The 22,329-nt window shown below is 37.6% G+C and overlaps 1 protein-coding gene and 2 long non-coding RNA genes across 3 annotated transcripts in view; all 3 read left to right on the top strand.

Moving 5' to 3' along the window:
• LOC122965561 overlaps positions 1 to 15,762 on the top strand; it is a 73,693-nt gene extending 57,931 nt beyond the window's left edge. The window contains exon 8 of the mRNA XM_044329708.1: positions 15,500 to 15,762. Coding sequence (XP_044185643.1) covers positions 15,500 to 15,577 — 78 coding nt within the window. The 3' untranslated portion in view covers positions 15,578 to 15,762. The remainder of the gene's footprint in view (positions 1 to 15,499) is intronic.
• LOC122965571 lies at positions 795 to 5,280 on the top strand. Its single transcript, XR_006398250.1, has 5 exons — positions 795 to 1,282; positions 3,288 to 3,377; positions 3,461 to 3,489; positions 3,961 to 4,029; positions 4,772 to 5,280. It is a non-coding gene; the product is annotated as an uncharacterized LOC122965571 (long non-coding RNA).
• On the top strand, positions 12,525 to 13,335 carry LOC122965573. The gene is made up of 3 exons (XR_006398252.1): positions 12,525 to 12,681; positions 12,824 to 13,108; positions 13,299 to 13,335. It is a non-coding gene; the product is annotated as an uncharacterized LOC122965573 (long non-coding RNA).
• Positions 15,763 to 22,329: the final 6,567 nt, after the last annotated feature.

Here is a 22,329-nt window from a genome sequence, read left to right as displayed (position 1 = left end):
TATTGTTAGGCTACATCATAAAGTATTAGTAGTCTACATGTATCAAACCCATGACTTACAAATCCTGTTGTATGTGCTTGAAATACACAAATACTTTCCATAATTCCTTATCGTTTAAAACTAGACCAAATGTTCATTATACAACATGACCTAAAACACTTAACAACCCTGTACCAGACCTGCAGAGGCCATAAACAATCACAATATCATCTATTCAGGTAACTTGGCCCTATGAGTGCTGTCCGTGGTGCTGATTTTCTATGTGTAAATAACCACAATAAAACTTCAGTCTATTTCCACAAACACATTCAGCTAAACCCAGGCAAGCATGGCACATTAAGCAATATGACCACATCAAAAATTGCACACATAGCTACATGGGCAGTTCAGTCAACAGTAAAGCCATAGAGGGAGAAGGGGGTGCGCATTTCACTCACCCTATTTGAAGAGGAAGGCCATTCTCCTGTCTTTCATGGTGGCGAAGTGGTCAATAACCATGTTGTAGAATTTCCCACTGGCCTTTAGATCCTCCACAACAACGGAGTCAATGGATATTTTGGCTAGGTTGACAAGTCTGTCCTGTCCACATGTGTTCCTCAGATAAGTTTTTATCCTTTTTAGACAGGAAAAGGAACGTTCTGCTGATGTGCTGGTGGCTGGTATTGTGAACATAAGCTGGAGCAGCTTGTAGACCTCGCAGAGAGTGCCCTGTAGGTCATCCTCAATAAAAGGCTGTACCAGCTCTGTTGGTGGCTTGTGAAACAACTTGTTGTTGTACAGCGTGTGCAGCTCATTCCTTAAATTCTGCTCATCAAAGAATGGATATGTCTTGATCAGCTGAGCCAACTCGCTGCTGGGAAATGCAGCGGGCTTGCAGAAAGATGCAAATGATGTGTGATCCAATACCCAAAAAAAAGCTCAGGTGCTCCACATCTGCGAATCTGTGGGTCATGTGCAATACTACACTGTCAACAATCTGGAAGTAAATATATCGGAAAGATACAACAGTTTCTTCGTCTCCTTCTTCGTGCTGGTTAACCCCCTGTTCGAGGTCCTCCCAGCCACAGCGACAACGTTTATGTCAGGGCACAGGATCTCTGACTGCGTGGACAGTTTCATCATGAATGCCACTGAATGTCTCATCTGTTCTTGTGGCTTTGAGAGCGCTGAGTGTGGTCTTGATCCGATCCTGGCATTTTTTATGTCCACCGTCTTACTTTGCAGAGCCTAGAAGAGTGGTTCTGTGAGGCCAAAAATGGACTGAAAGACCCCGAGCAGGAGGGTAAAGTCAAAATCCTCAAGTTTTTGCTTCGAGGCCTCGCTCTGCACAATGGTCTCTTTGTCCCATCCCGGCTCTGTCATTATCTTATCGAAAGCGATACAGAGCGAGCTGCGTCCTTCATGGATGGCGTGTACCGCACGGCTTTTGAAATTCCACCTCACAGCAGAACCCCCTGGTACACGCACAGCTCGATCAACTTCACACAGTAATGCCGATCTCTTACATGAACATGAGAAAAAATTGTGAAAGGCATCAATAATGGCAAAAACCAGTTTGACTACTTGAATGTTATTTGTGCCTTGTGCTAAAACCAAATTTAACTTATGAGCATAACAGTGGATGAATAGTGCATTGGGGCAGTGGGATTTCACTAAAGCCTGCACTCCACCGTGTTGTCCACTCATGCAGCTTCCTCCGTCATAAGTCTGACAAATGAGTTTATTTGTGGGACTGTTGTTCTCGATGGCTCTCATCACCGCTGATGTTATAGCTTGTGCATCTCTATCTGAGCTGACATCAAAAAAGCTGAGAAAATGTTCACACATACCGCCTTTTTCATTAACATATCTGATGATGACAGTCAGTTGGCACTTGTGGGAAATGTCTGATGTGTCATCCCCTTCTACAGCAATGAAAGAAGACATGTTTATTTCCCTATCATTCTCATCCTGGTTAACACGAGCCATGCTTTCAATGATGTCATTCTGTATGGTGTTTGACATACAGCTGAAGACTGTTGACGATCCCAAGTGCTCTGAAAGTGTAGTGTCAAACTCCGCAAATGTATGCACGAGCTCCACAAAATTATCCCTGTTTGAGCTGCCAGCGGCCTCATTGTGTCCCCTGAATGCTTGTTCTTGGCACGCAAGGTACAAGGCTGCAACAATAAGTCTCATCAGAATATCCCAGTTCTTCTTCACATGTTCATTGTGCTTCTTTGTGCTAATGGTTCTTGAGTCCAGGGCCTTGTCAATCCTGATGCGCCCAAAAAGCTTCAATTTCACAGCACAATATATGTGACCTTTTGATTTACCGCGCCTCTCGATTGCCCATGACAGGTTGGCAAGGTCCATGAATCCTGTAGTGGCCCGTAGATTATTCAGTGAGCACGAATCCTTGTCGAAAAGAAGACACGGCCAGCAAAATAGCTAGTTTGAGTGTTGGCCTGCCGTCAGATTTAATTTTGAGTTGCTGCTGTAGTGGTAGTTTAGTAAAATTATTTTTTACTAAAAACTACAAATCTCCACCCTACATAACTACACTTGCTAATATTGCAAACAGTGATATCAAACGGCTAAGGGTTCATCTGATTGGTTAATCCTTCCATTTTTTTTCACTAAGGGATGCCAATTTCTGTCTCACCTCCTCACGGACATGACATTAGTCTACAGTAGAAGTGCAATATAGTGTTTCACACACATTCACCACCAAACATTTAGAGGGGCGCTGTTTAGCTCATTGTAAAATACTCAATGAGAAATAGGGAAGCGATGACAGCAACAGCACACAAGAATTACCGAAACTATTAAACAAAGTGTTTTTAATGAAATGACAACTGCAGTCTGAAAAAACAGAGGAAGCCTGGCTTCCTTTGGCTTCTGGTAGAAAACGCCACTGCAAGCCATGTCTCTCTCTCTTCCTCTTTTAAAGTCTAAAGTGTGAATACTGTTATGATGCAATGAAGTATGAGTGTCAGACTAATGTTTGGCTTTGAGTAAAGATATTATCTTCATCAGTCAGTCAGTCTCAGTCAGTGTTCAAACACATGTCTGAGTAAATGGTCGAGTGTTTAGTAATGCTCCTCACTATCAATATTTGCAAATCAGTATTTTGAAGTTGAATTGGATTGTTTTTGCTCAAGACATGATAACAGTAGAAAACTAAGGTTTGTGTGAGGGAAACAATAGTAGTAGTGAGTGAATTCTCTTCTAGTTTAGCAGCAGGATTTTGAACAGAACAGAAAGCTGCAGCCTGAATGTTTTTAATGTTTTCTTTCTCTTTCCAGTTTGGTGGTGGTACATCATTGTGGCTGTGGGTTTAGCAGCACTCTTACTAACTGTTGTTGTGGTTGTCATCAGACGGAAGAAAACTACAGGTGAGAAAGTCCACAGATGAAACTTTTTGAAAAACCTGGATTTTCAGTGTTGAAACTAAAGTTGACTCTCTTTTGTCCTTCAGGGAACAACATACAGATGGATGAAAACACTGTGAGTTTAAAATTCAATCATCAGGTTTATATGATGATTATTATGATTATTATTGTGATTACATGATTGATATTATAAGACTTTATAGAGCAAACCATTTTCTGTCATTGTTATTTTTAGTTCTGTAGTTAAAAGACAACAAGAATAAACATTACTGACTGTGTTGTGACACTAAAAGTTAAAAGAGGTCAGATGAGTCAGGGACTGAGCTTAAACCCTGCAGTGACTCGGTCTGGTTCAGAAACCAGTCAGGACCAGTGAGATCACACACTACACCCAGTACAACATTACATTTACTTGTATTTGTTCCCCATTATGTGGGAGTATGATAGAAACTCTTGAGTCTAACTGTCATCTGCAAGATAGAAGAAGACAGAATACAACTAGAATTGAACTGAACTGAACTGAAGAGGTGAGTCAGTATAAATCCACATGTTACTGAGCAGCCAACATGTTGTCTTTGCTGTGTAGGATGATCCTGAAGATGCTGTTTCCTATGCCTCCATCAGCTACATCAAGAAGACCAACAGTAAAGCCCGGGTAAGCTGTCTGATTAGTTACACTGGTGATGTTGGTGAACAAAGAAAAACAATTCAGCAATGAATGACAGGAAGAGAACCACTCTGGTCCAAAATAAGATATTAGCTGTGAACCACATTGTCAGTGGATTTGCTGTGGATATATATGATCTCCAGAGGATTCATCTTTAAGCTCAGCAGTGGTGGAAGAAGTATTCAGATCCTTTACTTAAGTAAAAGTATCAATACAGCAATGTAAAAATACTCCATTACAAGTAAAAGTCCTGCATGAAAAATCCTACTACAGTAAAAAGTACATAAGTATTCTGAGCTTGATGTAGTTAAAGTATTGCAGTAAAAGTACATAAGTATTCTGAGCTTGATGTAGTTAAAGTATTGCAGTAAAAGTAGTGGTTTGGTCCCTCTGACTGATATATTATTATATATGACATCATTAGATTATTAATAGTGAAGCATCAGTGTTAGAGCAGCATGTTACTGTTGTAGCTGCTGGAGGTGGAGCTAGTTTACACTACTTTATATACAGTTAGCTAGTTTAGTCCAGTGATTCCCAGCCTAGGGGTCGGGCCCCTCCAAAGGGTCAGCAGATAAATCTGAGAATCTTTGTGTTGCATTATGTGATCATGCTTACTATGTCACTATTGACTGTGGTGTGTTTGTGATGTTGGATACCTTCATGCTGCACTGTCTTGTAGCGTTTTGTGGCATGTCATGATGTGTAATTTATGTGTATTGTTTTCCAGGTTCAGGATGATGATGATGATGATGATGCAGTGACCTACAGCACTGTGAAATTTTCCTCCTCTTCTGCTGGAGCCTCCACTGATCTCAGCAGCCTCTACGCTACCGTCAACAAACCCAACAAATAAGAGATCACAGTATAGTTACAGCTCCTCTCATTTTATTACATTGATGACTGATTGGTCAAGTTTAGTTAGATTAATATTGTCATGTTACTTCTCATTTCTTACATAAATGTTTGACTATGTTTTTATGATGATTTTCAGGATTTATTGTTGTAAAAACTTTTTTGTCCAGCAGGGGGTGCAGTAGGTTAACTAGTAGCAACATGTGCAAAGGAGGCTGCTTGGAATGTAAATGAGCAAAATACAGTTTATGATACAGTTTGATTGATGAACTTGCTGTCAGCTACTTTAATGTGCTGGTGTTGTAGTTAAACATGTATTAGTTTTAACTTTTTACCTTTTTTAAGTATTTATCACCTGTTATTGTTTGATACACAGTATTTTTTAAACATATGTATCTCTGTTATTAAAGCAAAAGTAATTAAAGCAAACTTAAAAGTGGAACAATCCTTATCTAGAGTTATTTTAGAGAGTCGAGTTAAACAGCTGAATGAGAAGAAACTGTGGAAACTCAACAGCAGTGAAAATATGACCCTTTTAACTCCAGATACATCAGGTCAGAATGAACCTCATGTCAGCGATAAGCAACAGAGGAACATAAAAGTGGACATCGTCTGCTTATATAAAAGCAACAACTGGCATAAGACAGAGAAGAAGGGTAAAAGTCACCATGAGGAAGTGACACCTTACTACTTACAGGAAGTAGATACGACATCTCTCTTTAAGAAACACTCGTTTAGAGACGTACAAGTAGGAAGAAGTCAGAAAAGGGAACCAGAGAATCACGATGGTTAAATTCAGATGGAATAAAATGCTTTTATTTCTGACACTGCTGCTTCAGTTTACAGGTAAGGACACATGTAACATGTACAGAAAGATGAATTCTTTGTGTCTTTAATGTTACTTTATCACTTTATTACAAAGATAGTAGTTTTCTAGCAAGGTGAATGGTGAGTTTAATGGAGTCTTTCAAGCCAAGGATGAGACACATTTGCAGACTTTTGTTTTATCTAAATTTATGTTCACAATGACATTATTAGTAATATTTTTTATTATTTTTATTTTTCATATTTCTCTCTCATCTTCTCAACAGCAGTAACTGGACAGATTTTCCTCTCCTTCACTGTAAGAGATAGAGATGAAGTTACTTTGCCTTGTGAAAATTTGATAAGGCATCAGGATAGATGTGGCAGTACTATCTGGCTCTTCAGTGCGTCAAGAAACACAGCAGCTGTAGAGCTGATTGAATTTGGGCAGATTGGTGAAGAAGCCAAAGCTAAATCAGACAGACTGAGTGTTACAGCGAACTGTTCTCTGGTTATAAAGAAGGTCACAGTTGAGGATGTTGGTCATTACAGCTGCAGACAGTTCAAATCAGGACAACGACAATATCAAGACTCTGATATTGATCTGTCTGTTGTTACCAGTGAGTATTTACATCATAATGTTTTCAGCTCAAACTGTCTTGTTAGAACAATATACTGAAACATTACAATAATTATGATTACAGTGATGAAGTTAATCTGACTCTTGTTGTCTTTCTCTCACAATATCTCCATCTTCACCAGTGACTGAACATAAGGACACTGATATGGTAAAGATAAGCTGCTCTGTGTCGACATATGATGAGTGCAGACACACAGTGAAGTGGGTGTATAATGGAAACGACTGGGACGTAAATACCAGAGCCACACAGACATCACAGTCTACCTGCTCAGCTGCTGCGTCTTTGTTGACTTCTCATTTTATTTACCAATCAAATTATAAGTTTTTGAAGTGTGAAGTCACAGATCTCTACAATGGAAAAGTGCAGCTGGATAACTTCAGTCCTCAGTTGTCCGGTGAGAAACCAGGTGAGAAGATGATGAGCTGTTTAAAATCACTTTATTCTGATATGAAAAATAACAAACTACATTTGTTTATTTGATGTATTTTAAGTTGAAATATTTCATCATTGTTTATTCTTTGGTTGGTGCAGATGGTAAACATGATGCATTCTCTTACTGAACAGTTTGTGATGTCATTTGTCCAGGTGAGGAGGGAAAAACAACAACAACTCAGCCAACAACAGTGACAACAAATGAAAATATAACAGATCCGACCACAACAGTGTCTGCTACCAATAATCACTCGAGACTTCAAGGTAAAAACTCAACATTTCATGTGTCTCTCTGTGGAATCTCTGTGTCTCTATGAACTTGTAGATACTGACAGACACTTCATTGTTTTGAAATGTGACTCACATTTACATGGAATTGGCTTTGACACAATGACAGAAGAAAACAAACCTTTTAGAAAAGGAAAAAGGGTTGAAGAATTATCTCAACCCACAGATGACCATGTAGTCCAATTTTTTTTAGTAGAGTTTTACTTATATACTGATTGATTAGCAGTATACTTTATCCGTCACCAAAAGGTAGGTGGTTAAAGGTGAAATAAATGACATTGAGCCTCTCTGGATGTCAGCAAACAACTATTTGCTATGTAAAGATATAGTGGAGTAATGGTGTCCTGAGCAGAGAATGAAGTCACACTTCCTCTGTGCTGTTATCAGAGCTTCTCTCTTCTTTGTTTCCGTAGCTGCACCGGCTGCACGTGAATGTTAGTTCATTTAAGTGGCATCTTAGTGCATGTGAACGTGCATTTCAGTGCATGTGAGTCCCTCCGTGTGCTCCACATCTATTTCCAAGATGGCCGCTGTGTCTCAAACTTTCTCAAATCACAGCTAAACAGTACACTGCAATATGTCTCTGAAAACATTTGAGGAAAGAAATAGACAAAACACTAACAGAATCTTGATCCACATTTGACCAGCACTGCCTGGTTTGACAGTTTGATCTGAGTTTCATAAACTGTCTGTTCAAGGGCTGCTTTAGTTTTTTTCTCTTTTTTGACTAAACGACACACACATTTGTTTTGGCCTGAGATGCTGGTGCTCTAGTGCAACATCTAGTGGCTGAATGTCGTGTATTGCAACTTTAAATTAGTTGCAGATTGCATTTTTAACTGTCTTGGTACAAAAAAAGATAAACAGATGCCAAAAAACTCTCCCAGAAGGCACTCACATTTCTACTTTTTAATTACATGATTTTGAACTGAACAGAAAATTCTATCAAAAATGTTTTTAATGTTTTCATTCTTTTTTCAGACTGGTGGTGGTTGTACGTCCTTGTGGCTGCGGCTTTAGTTGCACTGTTAATAATTGTTGTGGTACTCATCAGACGGAAGAGAGCTAAAGGTGAGAAAACATTTACAGATTAAACTTTATTAACAAAGAGTTTAGGAAATTTTTCACCAGACGTTAAAGTTGAATTTCTCTTTTCTCTTTTTAGTGAACAAAACACAAATGGATGACAGCATTGTGAGTTTAAAATATTATTCACTTTTAATTGTGTGTTTATGGAGCCCTTAATGTAATGTAATCTTAACGTTTTACTACACTGAGCGCTCGAAATAATATTTGAGTGCACGAGAGATACAATTCATTCCCATGTTTTGGTTAATTTGTGTGCATGAGATAAGTGTATATACAGAGAGCCAGCACAACAGACCAGCCTTTCTCCCCAGAGCATGAAGTGCACCTGCTTCAACTATCGGATGCAGCGGCGCCAGAATGTGGTTTGAAGTGGGGGGACATCCAGTTTTGAATGACGTAATAGTCATGATCAGACCCACGCTATTTCAGCCGTAACTAATAATGTCTCACCTCATTAATGGTCACATAGTTTAGTAATTAATATTACACAACAGCGTTTTCATTGCAATGTGTCAAGAAGAAAACATGAGACACTACTTTTGCTTAAAGGAAAGTTGGAAAAGAGGCTATGACGAGCCCTGCTAACCCAACACATCATTCATAAGAAGGAAGAATATCGAGTTATAACCAACTAGTCAGATGTGTGTAGAGGTGTGTGTGGTTATTCTGCAGAAGCCTGGCGTTGTTTTCAACGACTTGCATCACGGCACTGCACTCTGGTGCGACACTGGATACTGACATCCTCTGAATGGCCTCGGTCACTAGTTCTTGAGAGTAAAGTTTCATGAGGCTGTGATTATCCTAGATGTCGTATTAAATCTTCCTTAATTCCATGTTGTAAAACAATAAAACATGAAAACTTCAAAGAAGGATAAATACAGGAATTGTATAGACTATCTCTCTCAATATATATAATAAATATAACAATGAGTGGGGCCAATTTACATCGTGAGTATTATTATTGAAGGAAGATTGTGAATGCAAGACTTTTACTACTTAAGTACTACTATTAAGTATTTTTATAGTTTTGTACTGCTACTTTTTGAGTAAAATCAGGCCCAGATGAAGTGACTGAGGAGGCTGTTAAAAAAATGAAATTCATTGATTTAACCATTCAATAACCTCAACAACATAAGACAACTGTTTCAAAGTCAAAGAATACATTTCTTAAGCAGACCAGACCGCTAAATACTTTTTGAATTTATGAATGATTCTCTGTCAAAGTAGAGCATGTGCAGAAACATCTGTTTGCAGCGCACACACCCCCACAGCTAAGTGATAGCTGCATGTATCTCAGAAATTATTTTGTTGTTTTTGCTATTTTTGTATAGATACATAAAGCTTAAGCAGAAGGGGAAAAAATACAATTTAGAGTAAAAGGTCTCAGTACTTCTTCCAAATGGTTCATCTGATGTGAAGTCACAAACCTTTTGTCCCAGCTATGGGTCGATGTTCCAACTCTGTGTTCACATTTGAATGTGTATAGTCAGACAGTTTTGGACTGTTTAGTGCTTGTTGACACTTGACAGAAATCCATTCATCAGAATCTCTTTATTTTCCAAGTACATTTTATATACCAAGAATTTATACTCTGCATCCTATCCTTACCCATCCTATTATATTCTTATACTATTACCCATCCTAACTATTTTATATATTTTTTAAATTTATTTATTTATTTATTTTTTGCCCATATCCTCTTAGGGCCTCCGTATGTTTTTTTATAGCTGAAAGAGAATAAGATAAGAATAATAAGTACTCAACACCTCTCTGACACACTGCCATCAACAACTGAACATTATATATTGAGTTTATCCACTGGACCAAAGTTGAAAAGTTGAAGATGTTCCCAACACTCATCCATCATGCTACCTGTACCTGAAACCTGCACAGATATATTGAATATATTGCACAGGTGTTGCTTGTATTGTGTCCTTACAACATCTGTTTTAACTGAGCTGCCACCAAATGTAACTATACTTTATTTGTCCAGGGACTGAGCTTAAACCCTGCAGAGACTCAGCCTGCTCCAGAAACCAGTCAGGACACGGTGAGATCACACACAACACCCAGCACAGAGTAACACTCACTGAGGCTTCTGTTTGTTCTCTAAGTTGTAACTGTATGAGATGCACTCTCACGGTCTTGAGGGTGTGCAGTAAAGATGAAAAGGGAAGTTAGATGATGCAACTGGACTACACCAGAAAGGAACATTAGTATTAAACAGTGGCCTGTCAAACCACAACATTTCAAGACATCATTTAAAGGAAACATCACATGACCTCCTCTGCAGAAGTAATAGAAGTGTTTATTGTTATAAAATAGTAGTGTTGTAGTGAGTCCACATCAATCTACATGTTACTGAGCAGTATGTTGTCTTCACTGTGTAGGATGATCCTGAAGGTGGTGTTTTCTACGCTTCCATTAGCCACACAAGGAAGATCGACAGTAAAACCTGGGTAGGAAGTCTTGAAAGAGTTGCTTCTGTTGTCTTTCAACATGTGGCAATGCATTGTGGAGGATTTCACATAGTCGTTGTGTAATTTATGTTGTGCTGTTTCTCAGGTTCGGGGCAAAGATAATGCTGATAAAGATGATGCAGTGACCTACAGCACTGTAAAAGCTTCCTCCTCTTCTGCTGCAGCCTCCACTGATCCTGACAAGCTCTACGCTACCATCAGCTAACCAAACAAACCAAACTCACATCATCACATGATTCATTTTTTATGATCATTTTCAGAATGTTTTGCTGTAAAAAAGCTGTTTATCCAGAAGGGGTGTCGTAAGTTAAGTAGTATCACAATGTAAAAAGGAGAAGTAATAAAGCAAAATTCATATGGTATTTTCTTGAAATATAAATTAGCATAAGATATGTTACATTTTGCTTGATGAACCTGCTATCAAACGCTTATTGTGCTCAGTGATGGATGTGGTAGCATTGTAGTTCAAGCTTTAAAATCTTGTTTTCATTTTTAAACTTGTTGCCTGTAATGATGAGTTTTGAATAATTTATTGAGGTTTATCAATTGTATTACTTTTTAAAATGCTTTTATTCACTATTTACAATATATATTTTCTCAGTTTAGTATCACCATTAATTGTTTGATATGCATTAATTTGACCATTAATGTCTTTGTTTAATTAGTTTTGAATATCCTGGTATGAAAGTGTTCAACGCAAACTGAAAAGAGTTGAAATGTGACATTACATGATATTATTAACTAAATAATGATGTCACCCTTGAAAGTTGTATTAAACAGTTGAGTGAATAAAAACTGTGGAAATCCAAAAGTATCTCAAAGTTACTATGAAGAAGTTAGGAAGCACATAAAATAAGAGAACTAAAAAAAAAACAGAGGGTGGTAAACATCAGTATAAGCCAAGTCATAAAAACATTGAAGGACAGGTTCACAAAAGTCTGAAAGAGGTTTTCCTTGCAAAATCCACAGTGTGTCCACACAGTCATTTAATGCAAAAATGCATTTAAAAGTTGATGTGAAGCTTATATGAGGCTTCATCAGTCTGAATTAGTCATATCAAGTGGATATCTGACACATTTACAGTCTTTTTAGCATCAGATTCCCTCTTTGTGTTTCCTCGGACAGTGTTTCCCTGTTGAGCTGCAGGTGGAAGTATAGTAACAAAAAGAGGAACTTTGGCACAAAACAGACTGTAACGTTGAAAGATATCTACTTGATTTGACTCCTTTAGACCAGACAGGAATACATTTCCATTCTTCTACATATACATATACGATTATATAAGATACCACAGATGCTTGCTTGTAAAATGCAAAAACCTTTGAATATAAAGCAAAGGGAAGCTAATATGCTCCACCTACAAAAAGTTACAAGTTTGGTAACTTACAAGTGAGGAAATAGGAGGAGACACTTTACTCATGATAGGAAGTAGACAGTGTATTTCTGCATTTTGAGAGCTAAGAGTGACAGAAGAAGACAGAGAGAAAGACAGAGAAGCACGATGGTTGAACTCAGATGGATTAAAATGTATTTATTTCTGATACTGGGGCTTCAGTTAACAGGTAAAGTAAAAAAAATCTGCATTATTACATTATTGTACTTTATTAAATATCCTTCATTTTACTGAGACAAATATGCTGTTTGTTTTTAATATTCACACTGCAGTCTTATTCTTATTTCAGTTTATTTATCACATTTCTCCCTCAAATTCTCAACAGCAGTAACTGGACAAACTTTCCTCTACATCACTGTCAGAGATGGAGATGAAGTCACTTTGTCTTGTGAAAATGTTTTGACTGATCAAGATAAATGTGACAGGACGGTCTGGCTCTTCAGTCATTCAACAAGCACAGCAACAGTAGAGCTGATTGTAGAGGGGCAGATTGGTGAAAAAGCCAAAGCTAAATCAGACAGACTGAGTGTTACAGTGAACTGTTCTCTGGTTATAAAGAAAGTCACAGTTGAGGATGTTGGTCGTTACACCTGCAGACAGTTCAAATCAGGACAACAACAAGGTCAAGACTCTCAGGTTTATCTGTCTGTTGTTACCAGTGAGTATTTACATCATAATGTTTTCAGCTCAAACTGTCTTGTTAGAACAATATACTGAAACATTACAATAACTATGATTACAGTGATGAAGTTAATCTGACTCTTGTTGTCTTTCTCTCACAATATCTCCATCTTCACCAGTGACTGAACATAAGGACACTGATAAGGTGATGTTAAGCTGCTCTGTGTCGACATATGATGAGTGCAGACACACAGTGAAGTGGTTGTATAGAGGAAACAACTGGGACGTAAATACCAGACACGCACAGACATCACAGTCTACCTGCTCAATCACTGCCTCCTTCCTGACTTCTCATGATATTTACACATCAAATTATAAGTTTTTGAAGTGTAAAGTCACAGATCTCAACAATAGAAAAGTGCAGCTGTGTAACATCAGTCCTCAGTTGTCATGTGAGAAACCAGGTGAGAAGATGATGAGCTGTTTAAAATCACTTTATTCTGATATGAAAAATGACAAAACTGCATTTATTTATTTGATGTATTTTAAGTTTTAGGTTGATATAAATGTTTCTCATTTAGTCACAGCAGATGGTGAACAATGTGTTTTTGTCTCATTTTAAAGTTTGTTGGTTTTTGTTATTTAATCTGTCAGGTGTGGCTGAAACAACAACAGAACCTGAAAGAATGAGATCAACAACACAAGAAGGTGAGCAACAAAGTCACTCATATGTATTCAACATTTTATTCAATGTATTCAACCACTGCTGCCCTGGCAATATGTGAAAACAGCTGTTTACTAGTGTAGATGTAGACATTCTTTCCCAAAGACTTTTAATCAGTTCAAATTGCAAAAATACAAACTATTATCGATGGAAATGAGTCCAGAGTTCTGTACTATGAAGCAGGATTTGGGGTTAGCGAGATAACTTCAGGTTTAACTGGGTTTTCAGTCCACTTCTTAACTTCTTATCTAAAAATTCCCTTTAACATATTATGAAAACATATAAATCCCAGTAGAAAAAAAAGAACGAGCAGTTAGCAGCACAGTGCATTAATGTCCATTTTGCTGTCCAGAGATGATATAATATGATACAATATCGATATATTGCACAGCCCTACAATACACATCCCTCCACAGACACAATTTTGTTTACTTGTGTGGTCATGGAAACACACTGATTAGCTTTAACCAGCCTGTATCACCTCACTGAGGGCTAAGATTGGCATTGGAGACAGACATTTCCATTTGTGTTTGTGCACTTTACATGGAGCATGTTTGAGGCCTTAGTTTAATGTGTTAGCATGCTAACATTTGCTAATCAGCACAAAACCTAAAGTACAGCAGAGGATGATGGGAAGGTCATTAGATTGCAGATGTTTGGTCATAAAACAAAGTATTACACAACTTGAAATGTTGAGCTGATGATGGAAAGTCAGAAGATCATCAAAGATATTACAATTTATCCTGAGATATTTCAGCCTGGTCACCAGAATAAAACGTTGGCAGTTTACGTTTCTGCAAACCACAGAAATGTTGAATATCTACGTTTCAACATGTGTAATACGTAGCATATTAACATTTCTACAAATGTATCATCAAAATGTCAACAAAACGTATCATGTCAACATTTCCAAAATACATATCATCTCAACATTTCTAAAGTGACGTAGTTCACATGCAATCTATATGAGCTGATCTTTCCTATTATTAGGAGGAGGAGGGGCAGGTGGATGCTTTGTAAGTTTGTTGGCAGCAAGTTGGAAATCAGCAGAGTACGGTTCGAGACCACCTTGAAACCAATGCCCGCTTCCCGTTTCAACCGACAAAAGTGGGTGTTTTTAGCGAGACGTCAGGACATTTGCAGCCATTTTTCTGGCGAGAAAACCGTGAGTTTTTAGTGAGACATTGGCCGTTTTTATTTTATTTTTTAATTTTATGTTAACCCAAACCATGATCTTTCCCTAACCCTAACCAAGTGGTCTTTGTGCCTAAACCTAACCAGACCTTAACCACAGCGTCGTCACACCATAAAACATCATTATTCAACAGGTAGAAATGTTAATATGCTACGTTTGTAGAAATGTTGATATGATACGTATTTCACGTGTTGAAACGTGTATATTCAACGTTTCTGTGGTTTGCAGAAACGTTCAATGCCAACGTTTTCTTCTGGCGATTGGGTTGCATATTTCACTAAAAACTAGTGAATTTCATGGTGGTGCTAAAGGAAAAAAGAAATCTCCAAGTTCATTAGTTCATTTCATGGCAATTGTTGGTGGACAAACTGACTGACGTTGCCATTCCTACAGCCACACTACTTCAAATATTTTTGCTTTCTACTTTCTTCAGTGACACATTTCTATATTCCACAGTTTGTACAGATTGTTCTGCTCTGAGCTACATAATGTTGGCGATGCGTGTGGCTGAACTCCTCCTCATCACTGTGATTACTGTTCTTCTCTTCAGAGCTCGAGGTGAGAAAATTCAGACCAACATTTGTTAAGTGTAAAACAAACTGTAACTTTAGAACTGAAATGTTACTCTGTGATTTATTTTCCAGGGAACCAGAGACCACCTGATGACAACATTGTGAGTTGAAAATAACAACTGAACTGATGTATAAAAAGACAAATGTGTACATTAAGAGACTGTAAGTCAGTGCAGGACTGTGAATGTCTCACTGTTTGTGTTTGTGCAGGTTTTAAACTCAGTAAGAAGCCGAACAGCAGAGAATTCTGGTCCAGCAGCCAGTCAGGTAAATATCTGATGGTGCGTTCAGGTTCTGCTGACTTTAACATTTATTTTTTCCTTCTTAACTCAGAATCTCATGTGTGTCGTGTTGTTTTCCACAGGAGCGTAATGATGAAGATGGCAGTACGGTGAACTATGAAAACTTGGGAGAAACTTCTACCTATGTCAGGTTCCACTGATCAACAACTTTAACAAAGACTCATCAGAGAAGTTAGTCATTAGTTAAACATCTCTTTACAGCTTTATGTTACATCAGATGTTGGTGTTCTAGTGAACCAAAAAGGATTTGCAGAATGATATTCAAATCCTGATGACATCTTACATTTAAAAGCCTTTTTCCTTCATCAGCTGTGAAAACTGCTCTGACTTGTAATCAGTTCAGAACACAGCAGCTGGATTTTATCTGATAAGATGAAAGAACATTAAAGGACAGGTTCAAAACTGTTCAAGTCTGTCTTAAAACAATAGTCAGGAGCTCAAATGAACATTGAAACATGTTTTTCTTGCTGTAATCATTCCTCCTGTTCATACTGACCATTAGAAGATCCCTTCATAATGCACTTACAATGGAAGTGATGGAGGACAAAATCCACAGTCCTGCTTCTGTGCAAAAATATGTTTAAAAGTTTATCTGAAGCTAATATGAAGCTTCAGCGTCCAAATGAGTCAAATCAAGTAGATATCTTTCAACGTTACAGTCTTTTTAGTGGCAAAGTCCCTCTTTTTGTTACTATACTTCCACCTGCAGCTCAACAGGGAAACACTGTCTGAGGAAACACAAAGAGGGAATTTGATGCTAAAAAGACTGTAAATGTGGCAGATATCCACTTGATATGACTAACTCAGACTGCTGAAGCCTCATATAAGCTTCACATCAACTTTTAAATGCATTTTTGCACTAAATGACTGTGTGGACTCACTGTGGATTTTGTCCCCCATCACTTCCATTGAAAGTACATTTGAAGGGGATCTTTTAATATCCAGTATGAACAAGAGGAATGATTACAGCGAGGAAAACCTCTTTCACTGTTCATATGGACACTTGACTGTTGCTTTAAGAGAGACATGAAAAGTTGTGAATCTGTCCTTTAACTTCTGTTGTCCTTAACATCACTTACATGATTGCTGTTTAATTTGTGAGTAGCTTTGCCTTAGTTTTATTACTCTATGTACTCTATGTTCTTTCTTTCTTTCTTTCTTTCTTTATTATTACGCCACTTAAACCCTAAATTTGACTCCCTAAACATGCTCAAAAACTCACCAAATTTGGCACGCACATCAGGTCTGGTGAAAAATTTGATAAAATGTAAAAATTAACCCCTAAAATGCCAAAATGTGCTCTCTAGCGCCACCTATGTAACTAAAATGGCTGCCACACTGACACCCATGACCTAAATCCAACAGGAAGTCCCAATTTTGTGAAACATTCCGCAATACACACTCATTATAAAATCACAGGCGGAGCAAGAAAAGACTTTAAAACTCACGCTCTAATATCTCAAAAACAATTCAAGACTTGTGACTCATTTAAAGTTCAAATGAAGTTTGTATCTAAAACTATGTGGAAGCAGTAAATGTTCAAAAAGGTGTGGGTTCGCTCACACTCTCCATTCAAATATATGAGTATTTTTCTCTCTCCAGCTGCAGTTACTTATTGTCTCTACATACCTGACAGTACACATGTCAATCAAACTTTCACCAGGTCATGTGGGTTAAAAGTCTTTCCTTTTCTAAAAATAGACTTGATGAAAATTAGGAAAATAATTTGTTTTACACACAAACTCATCAAGACTTTTCAATTTAAAAAAAGTGTGAGATCAAATCTGCATTTATAGGGTCATGTTAAACAAAGGAATTCCAAACTAAACATTAAAGATCAACATGTTTTAAGATACAGTCTATAAAAATATCTGCTTGTGTCTGATCTGGGTTTTCCACAAAATAGTTCAGTCAACTAGTTTAAAATTCTTAAAATAAATTTTACTTCTTCTCACTCACTGAAAAATCCAGAATCTATGAAAATATAAACATTGTTAATTTCAAAAGTTTAACTGCTGAACACAAGAGGTCACTTACTTCACTGTAAAGTCCATTCTCAGTGTGTGTGCACTGGAGGCTTCAAGTTTACACACGTGTACATGTAAGTTGCCCACTGGACTATGATTGGCTCAATGCTAGCTGTGATGTCACAAATCAGACACACAAATCTAAATCTTTGTACTTCTACTTCACTACATTTCAGAGTGAAATATTGTACTTTTTAACTGTGTGACATTTCTTTCACAGTTATAGTTACCAGCTACTTTTCAGATCTCTACTTTGTACATAAAACATATGATCACTTTATAAAATAACTATAAAATAGCATTGTTATAGATTAGACTCCCCAACAGTATAAGTTTTTAAAATGAGCTCTACCTTAACAACATTAAAATTCTGCTTACATGTACGTATCAATGAATCAGTATAATAATATATACAGTATATGATGAATATAACGTTTTAAATGGGGAACATTTTGTACATAGAGTACTTTTACTTTTGATACTGTAAGTAGATTTTGTTGCCAATACTTATGTACTTTTCCTTAAGTAAAATGTTGAATGTAGGACTTTTACTTGTAATGGAGCATTTTTTCATTGTGATATTGCTACTTTTACTAAAGTAAGAAATCTCAGTATTTCTCAGTAACTTCAAAATAAAAGCCTGTTTGTTCTAAACTGTTGACTGTTTCTGTTTTTGACCGCTTGGTAGTTTTTAGATGTAGAAATTCTCACTGTCACAAGAACAAACCATCACATCTCTACTGCTGATGTTCCATGTTCTTCAAACTCCTGACACGCCACCATCTGTTGAAACCACCAGTTACCATCTGTGATTATGCTGTAGCCATGGTTTTTGGCAAAGGTGTGTATTTTATATTATAATATTGGAAATCCAACCACAGAGCCTATATTAAATCTATAATACACTGTGTAGAAACAGTACTAACTTTCAGCATGTTAGGGCCCTTTTAGGTCCCATTGAAACCCATTAAAACCACATTTTTTGATCCTGTGGTTGCTACTGCATAAATTCATGCATTCTGTTTTATATGACTTTCAAAGTGAAGTCCTGGCTTCAAAATTTTAGTTTTTCATATTTTCCAGCTGATTGAGTCATTTTCCCTTTTTTAACCCTTTGTGCAAAATGCATGCTATTTCCCTGGTTCCACTAGGGGCACTAATCCTCTATTATGAACGCTGCAGCCAAGTATATTACAGCTTCATTGAGTTGTATATGTGGGTAGGGTTGTCTAAATGTGATGTATATGTGTGTATGAAGAAATTGATGTGTGTGTGTGTGTGTGTGTGTGTGTGTGTGTGTGTGTGTGTGTGTGTGTGTGTGTGTGTGTGTGTGTGTGTGTCTGTGTGTGTGTGTGTGTGTGTGTGTGTGTCTGTGTGTGTGTAGCCAAAATACAGACACTTAAATCCTTATGGAAAAAAATGGCCCAATGTAAACCCATAAAAACTATTTTTTGATCCCATGGCCACAATAGCATATAACCATGCATTTGATTTTATTAGGCTTTCAAACTGAAGTCCTGGCTTCAAAATTGTAATTTTTACTATCCTCCAGCTGATTGAGCAATTTTCTCCTGTTTGCCCTGAATAACAAATACATAGTTTTAGCAATACCAGGGGCAGTTCATGCATTATCAAGTTTTGCAGGACACTGTAGCAAATGTATTCATATGAAAATGGTGTGTTTGTATTGATGTGGATGTTCAAGGGTGGTGTATGGAAAAACTACACACATATACATGCACTCCTTCCAGACATAGAAACCTGCAGCGCCGCAAAGGCAAAAAACAAACAAGGCACCCTAAACCATCAGTTTGTTTATGTGGCTGCGGTCGTAGCTAAACTTATAAATACAGCCAGGTCTCGAGGCATGCATTTCTTACCTGTGACACACACACACGCACAGACACAGACCCACTCACTCACTCACACACTCATTCATTTCTGCTCTGAATTTTTGAATGTTAAATGCTGAATTTTGTTAAATTTTGTAAAAATAAATGTTGTTCGAAGAACTTATACAAGTTAACTCAGCATCAGTATGTATTAACGTGCACTGCTGGAGTCTCAGAGACCTCAAACCTTCCAGAGATTAAAGTAGATTTCAGCAGAAAATTCCTCTTTGTCTTTTCATAAAGTGTTGACTGTCTGTTCCTGTGAGCTTCTTGTGTTTCTGATTCTTATCTGGTCATCATTAGAGGGTAAAACCTCCAGAGCTCTGCTGCTTTTGTTTCCACATTCTCACCACAACACTTCACACTCATTTCTACAGAAAAACTGACCTCAAAGATACAATGAGGAACTAACAGGTCTCAGACCACTAAAACATCATCTTATCTGTTCTTTTACAGCTGCTACAGTATCACCATGTTGCACCATGTTGAGTATCAAGAGTCAAAGTTTGACTCCTCACCTGTCTGTTCATGTGTGCTGTCAGACGTCACCATGAATCCTGTCTGTTTTCTAATAAACACTATCTACAGAAAAGAAGAGCTGCATTATTGCAAACATTTATCTTAACTAACAATCCGCACACGTTCAACTTCCTCAATTCTTATCTTCTTCCTTTCAGGAGGTCAGACACGTCATCATCACAAATGCATCATGGGACTGGACACAGTGTGCACTTGAGACAAAATATGAGCCTTAATATACAGTAGTTTGCTTCTTACAGCATCAGATTGCCTCAATGTCTCTTTTAAAGGCAGAAACATATTCCTTTGTCTTGTAATCAGTGACACATAATCATGTCTCCATCCTACATGTTCATCCTGTTCAATCTTTGTCAGGCTGCTGTGACCTCTGACCTCTGACTGTCGGCAGCTTCTGTTATTGCTGATCAAAAACGTTGCATCACTGTGGATGAGACACAACTAAATGTTACAAATGTCAAAGTAAAAATGAGTTTTTGACTGTTTGGATGAAAATACAGTAAATCCAACAGCTGACAAAAGACTAAGTGTCACTATGAGGAAGTGACATCACACTAACTGCAGGAGGTAGATGCTGTATCTCTCTACAACACAAACTACTTGACAGACTCTGACAGTTGAGAGCGTCGATCTCTTGTTCTGAAGATATCGACAAAGACGGATCGTGAAGCACGATGGTTGAATTCAGATGGATTAACATGTCTGTCTGTGTGTTTCCTAAGAAGAGTTGCGTTACTGCAACCATTTATCTTACTTAACAGTCTTCACACCTTCAACTTCCTCTTCTTCTTTTCAGGAGGTCTAACACGTCGTTGTCACAAATACACCGTGGGAACGAACACAGTGTGCACTTGTTGAATCTTAATATGGTTTAATATGGCTGCTCTGACTGCAGAAACATATTTATTTACTTTGTGATCTGTGATTACATCCCAGTTTCACAGGATCTTTGTCAGACAGCTGTGACATCTGACCTCTGACCTCTTTAGTGCTGCTTACCCGTCATATAACTGATCAAGAAATGTGAGTCAATGTCTTGTCAGTCACAGTGAATAAGAACTAAACTGTCAAAGTAAATATGTTAATTATTTTTAGGTTGCAAAAGAATTCAGAGACAAAACTCTGATCAGTCTGCCTACATACAGTCCAGACAGTAAGTATTTGGACATTTACAGTTACAGTTACTGCTCTAATTAAAGCTGAGACTTGGTACTTTAATGCAGTATTCATTGTTTTATTACAGATTGAATGTGCTGAAACACAGAGCTTGAAGAACAAAAACTGTGTAACTGTCCAAATACTTACTGCCTGGACTGTACATGCAGCAGAGTGAGGAAGAGGAAGTGACACACGTACAAATGACAGGAAGAAGACGCCTTACTTCACACATTACTTTAGAGACTGCGACAGTTAAGAGAACCAGAGATCGATGAGAGAGAGAAGCAGGATGGTTGAATTCAGACGGATTCAAATGTTGTTTCTGATACTGGTGCTTCAGTTTTCAGGTAAGAAAAAAAGATTAATTTAGTATTTTATTAACCTTCTTAAATTGAGACGAGTATGTTGTTACTTGTTAATATGTTGAGTTTAATGAACTGAAAACTGAAGATGAGACACATTTAGAAAGTTCTGTTGTATCTAAAATGATCCTCACACTAACAATGAACATGACAGTCATATTTCTATTTATTTCAGTTAATTGTTCATATTCCTCTCTCATATCTCTCAGCAGACATAACTGGACAAGATTCCTACATCACTGTCAGAGATGGAGATGAAGTTACTTTGTCTTGTCAAAATGTGACGACTGATCAGGATAAATGTGACAGCACTACCTGGATCTTTGTTGGTTCAGGAAACACAGCAACAGTAGAGCTGATTAAATTTGGGCAGATTGGTGAAAAAGCCAAAGCTAAATCAGACAGACTGAGTGTTACAGCGAACTGTTCTCTGGTTATAAAGAAGGTCACAGTTGAGGATGTTGGTCGTTACACCTGCAGACAGTTCAAATCAGGACAACAACAATATCAAGACTCTCAGGTTCATCTGTCTGTTGTTACCAGTGAGTATTTACATCATAATGTTTTCAGCTCAAACTGTCTTGTTAGAACAATATACTGAAACATTACAATAATTATGATTACAGTGATGAAGTTAATCTGACTCTTGTTGTCTTTCTCTCACAATATCTCCATCTTCACCAGTGACTGAATATAAGAACAATAATGAGGTGACGTTAAACTGCTCTGTGTCGACACACAGACAGTGCAGACACACAACATAATTTGAACTACTTTATGCTCATCAGATGTTGCAGCTATGTGGTCTGTGTCTTAACCAATATTAGGGCGCCACAGAAAATGTCCTTTTTTAAAGGGAAATCATTTGTCTTTAAATGCAAATTCTCGTCTTGTGCACAGGATGTGAGAAAAAATG

This window comes from Thunnus albacares, chromosome 16 (genome assembly GCF_914725855.1).
Source record: "Thunnus albacares chromosome 16, fThuAlb1.1, whole genome shotgun sequence".
In the NCBI taxonomy this organism is placed as follows: Eukaryota; Metazoa; Chordata; class Actinopteri; order Scombriformes; family Scombridae; genus Thunnus; species Thunnus albacares.
This window is presented reverse-complemented; position numbering and strand designations above follow the sequence as displayed.